Raw genomic sequence first — 14,403 nt, forward strand, 5'->3', positions numbered from 1 at the left:
GTGCGAAATCTTTTGGGAGTTATTGCTTACAAACATCGCCATGGGGCAGTAAGGTTCCTCAAACACAGACAACATAAACAGAAAAAAAATATTGATTTATAAGGTTATATTTTCTGTACACAAAACATATTCCAAATCAAAACAAGGCTTAAAAATCCCTTCAATTACAGTCTGTATAAGGACAAAGTATTTTGAGACATTAAAAAAGACAATAAATTAATATAATTAAGCCCAACAAGACTTAAGAGTTTGTTGTTGTGGCGTGCCAAAATGTTAACATTTTAAAAGGGATATGAAGGTATGGACTCTGTGAATGTCTGTGAAACCCATCAAGACTGTTTGGGACGAGGAAGCAGTATGTCGATGAAAAAGTCCCCCACGAAAGCTGGCATGTAGGAGAGGGGGATCCAGAAGAGCTTGGCGTCCCAGCCGGCGCTGTAACGCGTCCTGGGGTACTTGGCCATCAGGGCGTGCTGCATGCAGTTGGAGACCTTGGACAGATCACTGCTGCACAGCAAGGTCATGGAGAAGCTCTGAGACTTCTTATCTGAAATCACACATTCACACATCATGAATACACGTCACTGACTGGACCCAATTTTACGATTATTAGATGACCAATTATTACAGTTATAGAGTTATTCCACTGCTGAGATTGTGGTTTGTCTCCTTTCTGAATAGGATGAAGGAGCGGTACTAATATTTCTCAATTTCAATAGGATAACTCCAGACAATTTCATGCTGTTGTAATGCTCACACTACCCTGGACTTGTCAGTACCTGAGATTTTTTATTTCTTCAGCCTTTTCCGAAATCCTGGCCATTGTAATGGGGGCAGGTGTTTGTTTACATTTAAAAAGAACATCTTTATCTATTCCCAAAAACATCCCAAAGGTTATACAGCATCAGCAGACATTTAGCAAACAGCAATACCTTTGGGAATATATTTGGAGTAGGCCTATCTAAGAAAGTTTTTAATGTAAACAAAATCTGCCCCCATTAGAATAGCTCAGATCTTGGAAACATCTGAGGCAAAAAATGCAGCATCACCGGGTACTAACAAGTCAAGGGTAGTGTGAGCAATACAACAACATATTGAAATTGGCAGGAGTTATCCTTTAAGGGAATATACATTAGCCTACATTACAAAGCATTACATTACATTACAAAGCATTTCCCCATACTCAGTCACACCATATTCTTGACTGATGACATTACTCACACTCCTCCAGATAGCTGTGTCCGTAGGTGGCCCTGACGTCATCGGGGAGGCGGTCCCACAGCCTCTGCAGATCATCCTCTATCAGATCCAGACGCGTCACGTTTGTTTTGAAGAAGCCTGGCTCGATGATGCTCACTTTGATACCGAAATGCCTCATGTCCCTCCTGCATGCAAAAGAAACAGATATGATGTTGAGGCACAAGGGGAGGCTGTTGTACAGGCCAAGCCACTGCACATACTGTAGGGTGGCGTCAGGTTAGTTGAGCTGGGGACAATAACACAATAGCATCAGCGGCTGCTCACTCTACCTACGGCCCAGGTGAAGAACCTTGTAATGTGAATGCGTTCCAGACAAGCTCCGTCAACCTCCTTTTAGCCTTCATATCATGAATACTTATAAGCCTAGAACCAAGTTGGGGTTCTAGTGTAAAAGAAACGTACAGTATGTATTTTCAATGTACATAGAAAAATGTATAACATATGATATAATAATAATATAATATATAATTATAATTAATTAATAAAGACTATTTTTCTCCACTTAATGTTGGAATTCTACGATCTGGCTAAAAGGGTATTTCCCGGTGGGGCAACAGTCAATAGGCGCAATAGGGTTTGTTTGTATTTTCTTATAGACAAGCCCAGAATTCATAAGGGACCACACAAAAATGTTCAAACCTTTTTTTAATTCCCAGTCCAGTCCTAAACCTGAGAGACTGCGGGACAGATCAATAGACAGGGAGGGTTGTGCTTTGAAGGATTTTACTGACATGATTATAACTTTGCTGTCCTTTTGCAGATACACAATGCAGCAATTCAGAAAACATAGTTACATGTTAAACCATTCCGTAGGTCACACTGGGTGCATTCCAATATGCTACCTTGCGTCCTCCACTTGTGCTTGTGGCCGCCCCCTGCATCTGTGGAGAAAACAATAACGTTTCCCAGCTGTCAGCCTAGCCACAACAACTTTTGGGGGACTTTTTTTTCATTTACCATCCAGTTTGCAAATGAGAAAATTACTTTACAATTGAGCTTTTGCGAGATATTGAAATATAATGCTGTTGTCAGTGATGTCATCATGACATATTACTTCCTTGTACGAGGCCACAAGCACTAGTGGAGGACGCAAGGTCGCATATTGGAACGTACCCTCCGTGTGTTACTATACCTGACGCTATCGGAGAAGGCCTCAACCCCCCACTTTGACGGACAGTAGGCTCCTCCAACCAGAGACAGCCGTCCCAAGATGCTGGCCACGTTCACCACTCTGCCCTTGGCCTTCTTCAGCAGGGGGAGGAACTTGAGGGTGACCTCGACCACACCCATGAAGTTCACATCCAGCACCTTAAAATTATAACAATGATAACAATGATAACAATAAGAAGAAGAAGAAGAAGAAGAAGAAGAGGAAGGTTTTATACATCGCCTTTTCAAATGTTAACTGTTGCTTTGCATGATATATGCAGAGGCAATTCTTGGGTCAGTTGGGGCACAGGGCCGGCGCCAAAAGGGGGCATTGGAGGGCTTATTCCCCAGGGCTTATTCACCTAAACATGCTGATATGGTCATTAATATGCAACAAATGAGTATTTTTTCAGAATACAGTAAATATAAAGTATAAGATAAAATTCCATCTTTGCCAAACCACCATAGCCCTAATAAACAAATAAATGAATAGGCTACACTATTTAGACATTGTCAGTAGACCTAAATGTGAAATAATAAGTGAACAGTGATCCTTTGAAATAATGGGATTGTCCCATATTTAGAAACAAAAGTACTGTTCCGTAGAGCTGAAACTGAGCCCACAATTTGGTTAAAATGCAGGAAATTGCATCTAAGAAATACAAAATTGTCCACAAGGTGCATGCATGTGATGTGAGTATGACCTTGCGGAAGTCCTCAATCTGTAGCCACTCTGTTGGACCTATAGGGATGGAGACCCCAGCATTGTTGATCAGACCATACAGGCCTGCAACAAGAAGAAAAAAACACACACAGAAATTAAAATGTAATGTTTTGTTTATCATACCAATTGAAAAAAATGTTCTGACAGTGCAAAGTGATAAATAAAATATTCTTCAAACCTTCCATCCCACAGTTATGAAGTTATAGTTATTATAATATAGCTATTAATATAGTGTAAGTAAAATATATAGAATAGTCTAATTATTATATAATGCCCCCACCCCCAGCCTAGCACATAATTGAAAGACCCTCTCTGAGGAACATCATATGAACATTATGATGTGCATTTGTCTAAAATGTGGTCTCGTTATAACATGAAACATTGGGCCCCTAGATGTTGTCGAGGAATTATCCCCTTGATTTGTACAGCTGCTTACTGTGTACTGTACTCTCACATAGCCTACGTGTGAGATTGTGGGGTGGCAAGATTATTTATCGGGTTTTTTTGGTAAGTGAATTCCCTATCTGAAGGCACAGGTTAGAAACATGTGCAGATTTATGGGTTCACTTTTGGTCTGTGCGGTCGTCAAGAAGCTCTTTCTCCATTTGATCTTCTCCTGTACTTGTCTCAGACTGGCACCCCTATCTATGTAGGCCTGTTACCCCCTCCTGTTGCTGTCAGATGTAGGCTGGCTACCTCGCTCCCCGGTCTCGCGCCGCACCATCTCCACGGCGCGGTCGATGCTCGCGCTGTCTTTAACATTGAGCAGAACTGTCTTCAGTCTGGGGGAGGCGGCCTTGCTCAGCTCAGACGAACCACTCTCTGACAGGCATGCGGCTATTACGTGAAAGCCTTGTCGATCGAGCTGTTTGGCAGCAAGGTTGCCGAAACCGCTGTCGCAACCCGTGATCACGACATGTTTTTTATCAATGTCATCTATTTCCATGGAGTCCCGGATGTACCAGATGACAAATACCGCAACAGGCAGCAAGAATGTGTAAGAGAAGATGTACGCATACACCTACAGTAACAGAAACAAAATGAAAGTTAAATGTAGCCGGTTTTACTGAACGCTTGGCCATACTACAACTTGAATTTAAAATGGTCTCTGAAGTTCACCTAGGCCTATAGCTTGCACATTATGAGCGTCATGAACTAAATTCCTCCTCCTCACCTGAGCAAGACCAGGCAGAACATGTTCCTCTTCTGTCACCTGCAAAGATGCTCACAATGTCACTTTGGAGATAAACGCTGTTTACCTCACTACACACTCAAGCGCGCGCGCGCGCGCACGCACGCACGCACGCACGCACGCACGCACGCACACACACACACACACACACACACACACACACACACACACACACACACACACACACACACACACACACACACACACACCTAAATCAAGTGTAAGATTGACAAATCAACAGTATTAAACTTCTCTCCTTTTTGGGTTTTCTATGCTATTATGAAAAAAATCTGCAGATCTGTACAATGTGGTGTTCTTTTTGATGTGTTTTTGTGCCCAACAATGAAGTATGTTGTTTTCTATACCTGTAATATTCTTTTGTTATAGCCAAATACTATAATATGAGCAATAGCCCTGCTACAGTTTTTCACAGCAATTTCACAGCCCTCTGTTGAAATTAATAATTTTAGGTCGCTTAACTGAACAAAATGTCTGTAGAGAATGTTCGTGTTTCATGCTGCCAGTAGTTCACATGTTAAGCAGCCCACTAATCAGATTGATCTTGTTTACATTTTCATTACTGTCGAGTTAGCATACAGTACACAGATGAAGCATGATATGTTGGGGCTGGCTTCCTCTCTGAAGATTGCAGGGGAGAGAGCACCAGGGATCTATACAACAAATCTTCTATCAGATGATTTACCTCGTAGCCTCTAACTGCAAATGGGGGTCGCCGGCGGGCCTATTCACTATTTTCTGAAAATATTCAACTACATCATAACCACATTGCTATGACAGTACCGAGAGCCTTAAGTAATAGATTAAGTCATAATATTTTTGGTGAGAGTAAGGTCATAACATAAGCTCTGCGCTAAGGGGTTTTAACTTAATGTAACAGAGTTAGAAATGTAGTTGTTGAATTTCACTATAAATATTTGGTTCTCCTTATCATACGAGTCGCAGCCACCTGGTGGTGTATTCTTGCAGCTGCAGTAGGTCAGGTCTTTGCACACGAACTATGCTTCCTCCAGCCAGAAAGAGTTTACTTCGCTGGAGGTAAGTTCAGTGGTATAATGCTTCGTGTGTTCATCCATAAATGCAATATTATACATGTGTGCATACTAAGGTTTGCAATTAAAAATGTTGTTGAGAGTAGTATTGCTACATGATTACGTGATCGCAAATGATTTTGCATTAATATTGAAATGGTATTTTGAAGTGATAATTTCTGACCACGCTATGAACCTGCTAGTCAGTTCGCTGCTAGTCTGAACCACGCATTCTTTGTTATCCGTGGGCAGTAAGCTAACTGTATCTTTATCATTTTGTGTACAGATATGAATGTACGACAGCAGCTGCATGATGTTGTTTGCACTTAATGTTTCACCAGGTAGGCTTTGTTTTGCTACTCGATGTCGTTCTCATTCTGTTTATTTACTCACCAATGGAATACTGTAATGGAATGTCCCGTTTAATGAGGGAATGTTATCGTAGAATGTTGTCCGTGATAATATGTATGTAAAAGACAATGGCTCCATGTCTCGTGCTGACAATTCACTATACGATCACAAGCAGGCAGAAAGAGTTTACTTCGCTGGAGGTAAGTTCAGTGATATGAATGTACGACAGCAGCTGCATGATGTTGTTTGCACTTAATGTTTCACCAGAATAAATGCGTGTTGGAGCCAACCTTTGTCGCCTTTCCTTGCCTTCGACCTGCCGCCGAATGCGGTCTGTTACACTGGTGCCGTGACGCCGCGAGACAGATCAGCTTGATGCAGATCCTTCCGAGGTGGTGCGTGGACTTCGTGGAGCACGGGATTGTCTGTCTGTGCGATCATTTCGGTCGAGGTTAGGTAGTGGGACTTACAGTCGCTCCATTTACTGTCATCTGTTCTGCTTTCTGAGCATAATATTTTTGTTGTTTATGATTTGACTTGCATTTTTTTTACATATTTTTTTTCCTACTTATCTTGAAGACTGCTATTTGTATGATGGATAATATGAGTGATCCCAATGTTGAGTCAGAATTTAAATGCTTTCCTCTTGGGAGGGGTATGGGTGCAGTGAGTGGACATCCACATGTGGGCCGGGTGGCCGGGATGGATATGGGTGCTTCGCCTGTGTTGCCTGCTGGGAATAGGGATTCGGGGCTGGGTACATACCTGGTGGGATCGCCTTTAGAGCAGAGGTCGCAGGGTGGGCCACACCATTCGACACCCAGCGGTGGTGATGTGACATTGCACCAGCTTTCTGATATGATAGCACAACTGGGCTCGCAGATAGGGGAATCTATTGCAGCTAAACTTACATCCAGTGGTGCTACGGGTGGGGTTGGCCTCACAAACACTGAGCGTATGGATGACACACCACATTCTTCACACAATTTACACACAGGCAATGCTACTGACACACAGGGTGGGGGCACACCTGTTAGTGTAGTTGTGCGTACTGATAAGGAACCCATCATTTTCAGGGGTGATGGCACTGACAAATACACAGTCACTGAATGGATAGATCTGATGAAATCCTACTTAAAGAAACAGCAATGTGATGTCACTTCTCAGATAGAGGTTGTAATGGGGAGGTTGATGGGGAAAGCCAGAGATGTAGTCAAAATTGGCCTTAGAAGTAACCCCCCCGTTAATAGAGCTCTTCAGCGTTGACGTCAACTTGTATGCGGCGTTTGGACTACCGGTTCCCTGGCGATTTTTTACATTGCAAAACGCCATAGAGATTCAGGTTTGGCAAAAATATAAGTTGCACGGCAACAACGAACATTAGCGTGTCCCCGCATCCCTTTCTCATTAGTGGAACGGATCGTATCATCATGTTGGTGTATTCACATGTTAAATCATGACGATTATAATTCAATATTGCTAACCCCTTTCTGATCATTAAAACTTCCGAACTACATACTTTCCTTTGGTTGCCATGGGTACAACCTTCCGCACGTACATGCCGTTAGATACTGGCGCCGTTTCTGTAGTCGCCAAAAGCTTCCGGGTTTAGCATATGGACGCAACATCGTATTTATGTCGAAGTTTGACACAAAATGATCAACCATGTCATACCTACAGCCTATTTTTAACACCCTCGACAGTTTGCGGGGGTTCGCTAAGCGCGTGCTTGCACTCGGAGCTTATTTGAAATTTACCCCTATTCAATCCCAATGGAGGCCGGAAGCCGATAGGAACCAGGACGTCCTTAAATGCTAACATGAAAGACTACAATCTACTACATGCTTCCGCTTCCGCTGAAGAACTCTATACATCACCTGATGTTGTATACAGCATACTGACACAGTATTTTAGTCACACATCTTCATGCCTGCCCCTCCAAGACTTCTACTCTACTCTGCCCAGTCAGAGAGAGAGCCCTGTTGACTACTGGATCCGGCTCAATAAAGCGGCGGACGTCGCTGAAGAGGGCCTGAAGCGTCAGAGCAGACCCGCTGGGGATATGGGTGGAGAGATAGCCAAAATGTTTGTGAAGCACTGCCCAGATTCAGAGTTTGCCTCTGTGTTCAAATGTAAGCAGATACATGAATGGACACCAGCGGAGATACAAGAGAGGGTTGATGAATACCAGAGGGAGCGGGTGTCTTCAGTCAAAGTGAATGTGCCAAAGACTAATGTGCCACCACTGACATGCCATGAGGTACACACAGAGATTCACAATGCCTGTGATACAGACATATGCAGTGCTAACCCTCTCTCCCCCCCAGCTCTCTCTCTTGTGGGGGTGTCATCTCTCTCTCCCTCGTCTGCCTTGTATCAGGACCAGCAGCTGTCACTCTCTTCAGGCCCCCAGGCTCGCCTGTCATATACGCCCTTGGCCCAACTGCAGCCACCCCAGACCCTCTCCTCATTGCCACAGTATCAGCGACCCCCCTTGCCCTCTGCATTGCCGGCCACACCACTGCAGAGTCGACAGCCTGACAGCACTGTTATGCTCACAGAGATGATGACTATGCTCAGGGAGCTGCTGGACAAAACACAGTCTGGAGATCGGAGGCCTGCTCCAAGCCGTGGTGGTGGTGGTGGGCGAGTACGTAACCGGAGTCAGCCTGCAATGAACTGTCGTGTCTGCAATGATGTAAGCCACACTACTGAGTCCCACTGCCGTTGGGATCGCCTCTGCTTCACATGCTTCAGACCTGACCACACACAACGCACATGCCCCACTAGGCGCTCAGCCCACAGCAACGTACAGGGAAACTAAATGACCTGTGCGTCGAGGGGGGCCGTATGGGTCATGAAGATAACTCCCATGTTAATGATGCTGCTGTTTTATACAAAAATGTTCAAACTTCAAGTGATTCAGAGACTGTCATCATCCAGAATACACAAAAGATCAGGGGCAGTGATAGCCTATTTTACACTCCTGTGGTAGTCTCAGACAAAGTAACCCTTCGTGCTATGATGGACAGTGGCTCTATGGCCTGCTCGCTGAGTACTGAGGCACAAAAGAAACTTGTCAGTTCTGGGGCTGTTGACATGAGCTGTGTGGAAGCGACTGAGGTGGTCTTCGTCGGATGTGGTGGCGTGCGTGTGAAACCTGAGTCCGTGGTGAATCTCAAGATGGTCGTGTATGGATGTGGAGTGTCAGTGCCCGCCTTCGTTGTGGAGAATCAACAGGATGACTTGATCATAGGGTCCAATGTTCTCAGACATTTAATTCGTCGGTTCAAGAATGACACCAGTTACTGGAAGGCCGTGTCGTCATCTGCTTCAGGTGATCCAGAACGTGAACAGTTCCTCTCTCTTCTCGCTGGCCTGGAACGCTGGTCTTGTGGTGAGGTGCCAGACAAGGTCGGCACAGTGAGGTGCAACAGAGCGGTCACACTGCCGGCTGGCGGTGAATTCCTCGTGTGGGGCACTCTCCCGAAAAATGTCAGGATATCTCCTGGCTGCACTGTCATGACCGAACCAACGTCCTCTCGCTCGGCTCCCAGGGGTGTTATGGTTGCCAGAGTCATAACGCCTCTGTGGGGTGACAGATGGGTGCCCCTCAAGATCCTGAACACCTCAGATGGTCCTGTCACGCTACGGAGGAATGCAAAGCTCGCTGATGTTCACACCTGTCTAGCGCTGGAGGACATGGAGGTTCCAGAGCTTATGTCTATGCACCAGGCCACAGCTGCTGGACCTGCTGAAGCGCCACCTGGGATGGCGAGCGCGGAGACTGTACGGGAGAGACTGGAACGTATTGGCCTGGGCAACCTGGACATTGAGTCGTGTGATGTGTCTACAGAATGGCGTATGAGGCTGGCTGATCTTGTTATGAAGTACGAAGATGTGTTCTCCCGCCATCATCTGGACTGTGGTGAGGCCAAGGAGTTTGTGCACCGTATTCGTCTTACTGACGACAGGCCGTTCCGCCTTCCCTACCGCCGTGTGCCTCCAGCTGAATACCAAAAGCTCCGCCAGGTCCTCAACGAGATGGAGGAAAAGGAAATAATAAGAAAGTCTGCAAGTGAGTTTGCCTCGCCTCTTGTCCTTGTGTGGAAGAAAAACGGTGACCTGCGGGTGTGCACAGACTTTAGATGGCTCAACAAACGAACATTGAAAGATGCGCACCCCCTTCCACATCAGGCTGATTGCTTGGCCGCCCTCGGTGGGAATGCATTCTTCAGTACAATGGATCTCACCTCTGGCTTTTACAATATGCCGTTACATGAAGAAGACCGTAAATACTCTGCGTTCACGACACCCATGGGCCTGTATGAGTATAACCGGCTTCCTCAGGGCCTCTGTAACAGCCCCACCTGAGGATGTTCTGAGTATGAGTGAGTCTGGGCATATAGGCAACGTACATACAGACACACACACGGAACGGAGTTTCACACACGGTTCCTTACACGGCTCTCCAACTGAAACAGGGGACACACGCACACACACTGGAGTCCACACTGATGACACCTGTAGTGTGCTCCCCACCTCTCCTGGGTCTAGCACCGTACACACAGTTAGGACTCGGGTAGGACGAGTAGTGAAGCCAGTTAACCGTCTGTTATATCAGATGTCCAAGCAGGATGTAGTTAGTGATGTCAGTCAACTTCTTGAAAGCTTCTCTCAGTCCATGTTTCAGTTTTTGCACTAACATTACACCACACAGACACCCACATCTTCCTTTTATGTGGCATCCCAGTGATTTTGGGTTAGCGGGAACGGTACTGAATTATTGATTGTATGTGCGTAAGCATGGTCTGTGTGGGGTGTAGACGGCACCCTGCCTCTGGAGGTCGATAATGAGACCTCATCCTTTAATGGATACTTGTTAGTCAGATATGTGACCATGTTATTTTTTTTTCCCTCTTCTCTCTACTGACGTTAATATTTTAGTGAAATTCAGTGGGGGTGGGTGTAACAGAGTTAGAAATGTAGTTGTTGAATTTCACTATAAATATTTGGTTCTCCTTATCATACGAGTCGCAGCCACCTGGTGGTGTATTCTTGCAGCTGCAGTAGGTCAGGTCTTTGCACACGAACTATGCTTCCTCCAGCCAGAAAGAGTTTACTTCGCTGGAGGTAAGTTCAGTGGTATAATGCTTCGTGTGTTCATCCATAAATGCAATATTATACATGTGTGCATACTAAGGTTTGCAATTAAAAATGTTGTTGAGAGTAGTATTGCTACATGATTACGTGATCGCAAATGATTTTGCATTAATATTGAAATGGTATTTTGAAGTGATAATTTCTGACCACGCTATGAACCTGCTAGTCAGTTCGCTGCTAGTCTGAACCACGCATTCTTTGTTATCCGTGGGCAGTAAGCTAACTGTATCTTTATCATTTTGTGTACAGATATGAATGTACGACAGCAGCTGCATGATGTTGTGTGCACTTAATGTTTCACCAGGTAGGCTTTGTTTTGCTACTCGATGTCGTTCTCATTCTGTTTATTTACTCACCAATGGAATACTGTAATGGAATGTCCCGTTTAATGAGGGAATGTTATCGTAGAATGTTGTCCGTGATAATATGTATGTAAAAGACAATGGCTCCATGTCTCGTGCTGACAATTCACTATACGATCACAAGCAGGCAGAAAGAGTTTACTTCGCTGGAGGTAAGTTCAGTGATATGAATGTACGACAGCAGCTGCATGATGTTGTTTGCACTTAATGTTTCACCAGAATAAATGCGTGTTGGAGCCAACCTTTGTCGCCTTTCCTTGCCTTCGACCTGCCGCCGAATGCGGTCTGTTACACTAACATGGTCTTAAAGGACCAGTTCAGTCAATTTCAACATGCAGTTGTAATGCTCACACTACCCTGGACTTGTCAGTAGCCTACCTGAGATTTGAGATTTTTTCTTCTTCTTCTTCTTCTTCTTCTTCAGCCTTTTCTGAGATCCTGGTCGTTGTAGGCTAATGGGGGCAGCGCTTTCTTTACATTTCCAAAAAACATCTTTATTTATTCCCAAAAACATCCAAAAAGTTATACAACATCTGCAGACAACTAGCAAACAGTGGTACCTTTTGGGAAAATATTTGGAGTAGACCTATGTTAAAAATGTTTTAAAAGTAAACAAACACTACCCCCATTAGAATAGCTCACATCTCGGAAAGGGCTGAGCCGAAAAATGTGGCATCACCGGGTACTGACAATTCAAGGGTACCATGAGCAATACAACCGCATGTTGAAATTGACTGAACTGGGCCTCGTTTCCGAAAGGGCCTTAAGTACTACTTAACGCTACGTGCTACTTAAGTTCACACGTAACACCATCGTAGAGCTCACGGAGCGTTTCCCAAAGCCAACTTAGCAAAGAACCATCGCAGGTTGACACGTAACTCTAAGAGCAATCCACGAGTGGTCTAGAGTAGTCTTAACGCGCTAAGATTGATCGTAGCGGCATGGCACAGTGGAGACACCCACAGGATATGAAGGGAAAAGAAGAAACCTGCGATTGCTGTTTTAAGACGCGAGAGGCATGGCACAGTGGAGACACCCATAGGAAAAGAGGAAACTTGCGCTTCAACTTGATGTTTTAAGACGGGAGTGTAGCCTAAATATCATGGCAGCACAGTTGACACTGCAACGAAAATAAGAAGGTAACATTAATTGTGGATGTGTAGGCCTATAAAATAAAAGTAATGTGTTTGGAAATATTTTACAGGTAGTAAAATAGTTCGACTGTGTTTGATAAACCTGGGCATAATTAAACTGTGATCAATCATAATTTGTGTGGGTGCTTCATGATCATGAACAAGAACAAGGCAAAATGAATAAGGGGCTTCTTCGGCAACTAGAGACAAGAGTGTTGATGTCGGAGGGCCACTTCCGAAACTTTATTTATTTTATATTTTTTGAAGAAAAATGGTCAGCGAGTTGTTGCACCCTCTTTCATTTTCAAGTAGCCTAAGAAAGGGAAGGCGACGCCGAAAATACATGATAGTTGTAGGCGAAGGGTAAGCTATGACAAAAATTATAAAATGATAAAAAGGCAGCGATGGGGATTCGTGTAGATTTTTTGTTTTAATAACAGCAGACTGCCGTGCAAAAATGTCCTCACAGTTGTGAAAGTCTGGAGCGTGCGGTACTTTGCGCACCGCTCACCACATGTGCCAAGCTCCTCTCCCTATTCCGACTCTAGTAGGCTAAGCAATAACAAAAAGGCAGCGAGGGGATGTGTCAATTTTGATGGACATTGTTTTTCATAACAGCATGCTGACGTGCTCCCGACAGTTGTCAAGCCTTGAACGCCTTGAGGTTGTAACTTTGCGCATCCCAATTTGGAACTCCAACTAGGCCTAGCCTACTTGTCTTCTTAAATATTAAGCTGCAGTAGCCAAGTGCACGCGCTTTATCTGGGTCTTAACGGCGTAGCTCATTATTGCCATCAGTTGGCAGTTTTGCATGATTTCATTGTGTGTGTTAATTTTATTTCATTTGCCAACAATAACTCCTGTCGATAGTTGCAAACTGCTACAAATGTAGTCCCACCCTTATAGAAAACAACTTTTGATACTGACACGCCTTACATTTTGTAAATGGTTTAGCAGCAGATGACGGCGCAGTTCACTCCGAGTACACTTCAGCACCACATATGTGGACAGCGATCCTTAAGAGCGACGCTACGAATGATCTTAGAGGCTGTGCACGCGCGTTCATGTACGAGTGTCTTTGGGAAACAGTCGTAGGAAATCTAAGAACATTCGTAGGATCACTGGTTAACGACACACGTAAGGCTAAGAACCATCGTTATCGGGAAACGAGGCCCTGGTCCATTAAGAAAATGAGGGGTCCAGGCTATTCTATTAGATGACTTACCTCTAAACTTAACCTGGTCTTAAGAAAATGAGGACTCCAGGCTCTTCTCTGAGATGATTTACCTCTTAACTTAACCTGGTTTACTAAGAAAATGAGGACTTCAGGCTCTTCTATTAGACGATTTATACCTCTTAACCTAGTTTACTGCTAAACCAGCTGTGTAATATAGGCCCCTTGAGGAAAAATGACATTGTTTTGCCTTGCCACCAGATGGCATAAACGGATTAGCTTTTCTACTTCAGAAATGAGATCCCACGCTCACATTCATGCATTATGCAGAAGAACAGTGGAAGGAACGCCTCTGCGTCTCAAGAACAAGCCAACATAACTTCTCAATACAAACTAGTTTATCCACTCAACACCCAGTGTTGTCCATGCACTCTGCCCTGCTTTGATCTGATCTCATACCCGATTGAATGAATGCTCAGCATGCCACAAACCTCACCATGACTATAAACCCCAAGCAGCTTAAGTGTTTCAAAGGCTATGCGCTCTTCTCATTGGCATACGCTTCTGAGTGTCCACTCGTATTCCCCCAGACTCCAATCTTCTGCTCCTCTGCTGCCTGTGTCCAGTCGAATGTGTGTGATATGGGCTAAGGGGTGGAAATCAGGTAGCTTGCGCGGTGTCAAAGGTTGTATAGGAGCCACTGGCAACAGGACAGGGCAAAGTGCACTTTCTTTGCATTATAATAGACCCAGTTGGCAACTCTGGGTCCGCCCATGAAATTGCTTGTTTTCCCCCACGTTGGCTAATCAATATGCCAAATGACTGGCAGTGATTGGCACCGTACGA

General features: G+C 44.6%; 1 protein-coding gene across 1 annotated transcript; it reads right to left on the reverse strand.

Annotated features, from left to right (window-relative positions):
• Window positions 1-78: 78 nt before the first annotated feature.
• On the reverse strand, window positions 79-14,191 carry LOC134461085 (retinol dehydrogenase 7-like). The gene is made up of 7 exons (XM_063213849.1): window positions 14,054-14,191; window positions 4,308-4,346; window positions 3,830-4,154; window positions 3,114-3,196; window positions 2,393-2,568; window positions 1,222-1,385; window positions 79-547 (listed from the first exon to the last, which is right to left on the reverse strand). The coding sequence occupies exons 1-7, from the start codon at window positions 14,054-14,056 to the stop codon at window positions 330-332; spliced, it is 1,008 nt and encodes a 335-aa protein (XP_063069919.1). The 5' UTR covers window positions 14,057-14,191; the 3' UTR covers window positions 79-329.
• Window positions 14,192-14,403: the final 212 nt, after the last annotated feature.

Source organism: Engraulis encrasicolus, chromosome 13 (genome assembly GCF_034702125.1).
Source record: "Engraulis encrasicolus isolate BLACKSEA-1 chromosome 13, IST_EnEncr_1.0, whole genome shotgun sequence".
NCBI classification, from domain to species: domain Eukaryota; kingdom Metazoa; phylum Chordata; class Actinopteri; order Clupeiformes; family Engraulidae; genus Engraulis; species Engraulis encrasicolus.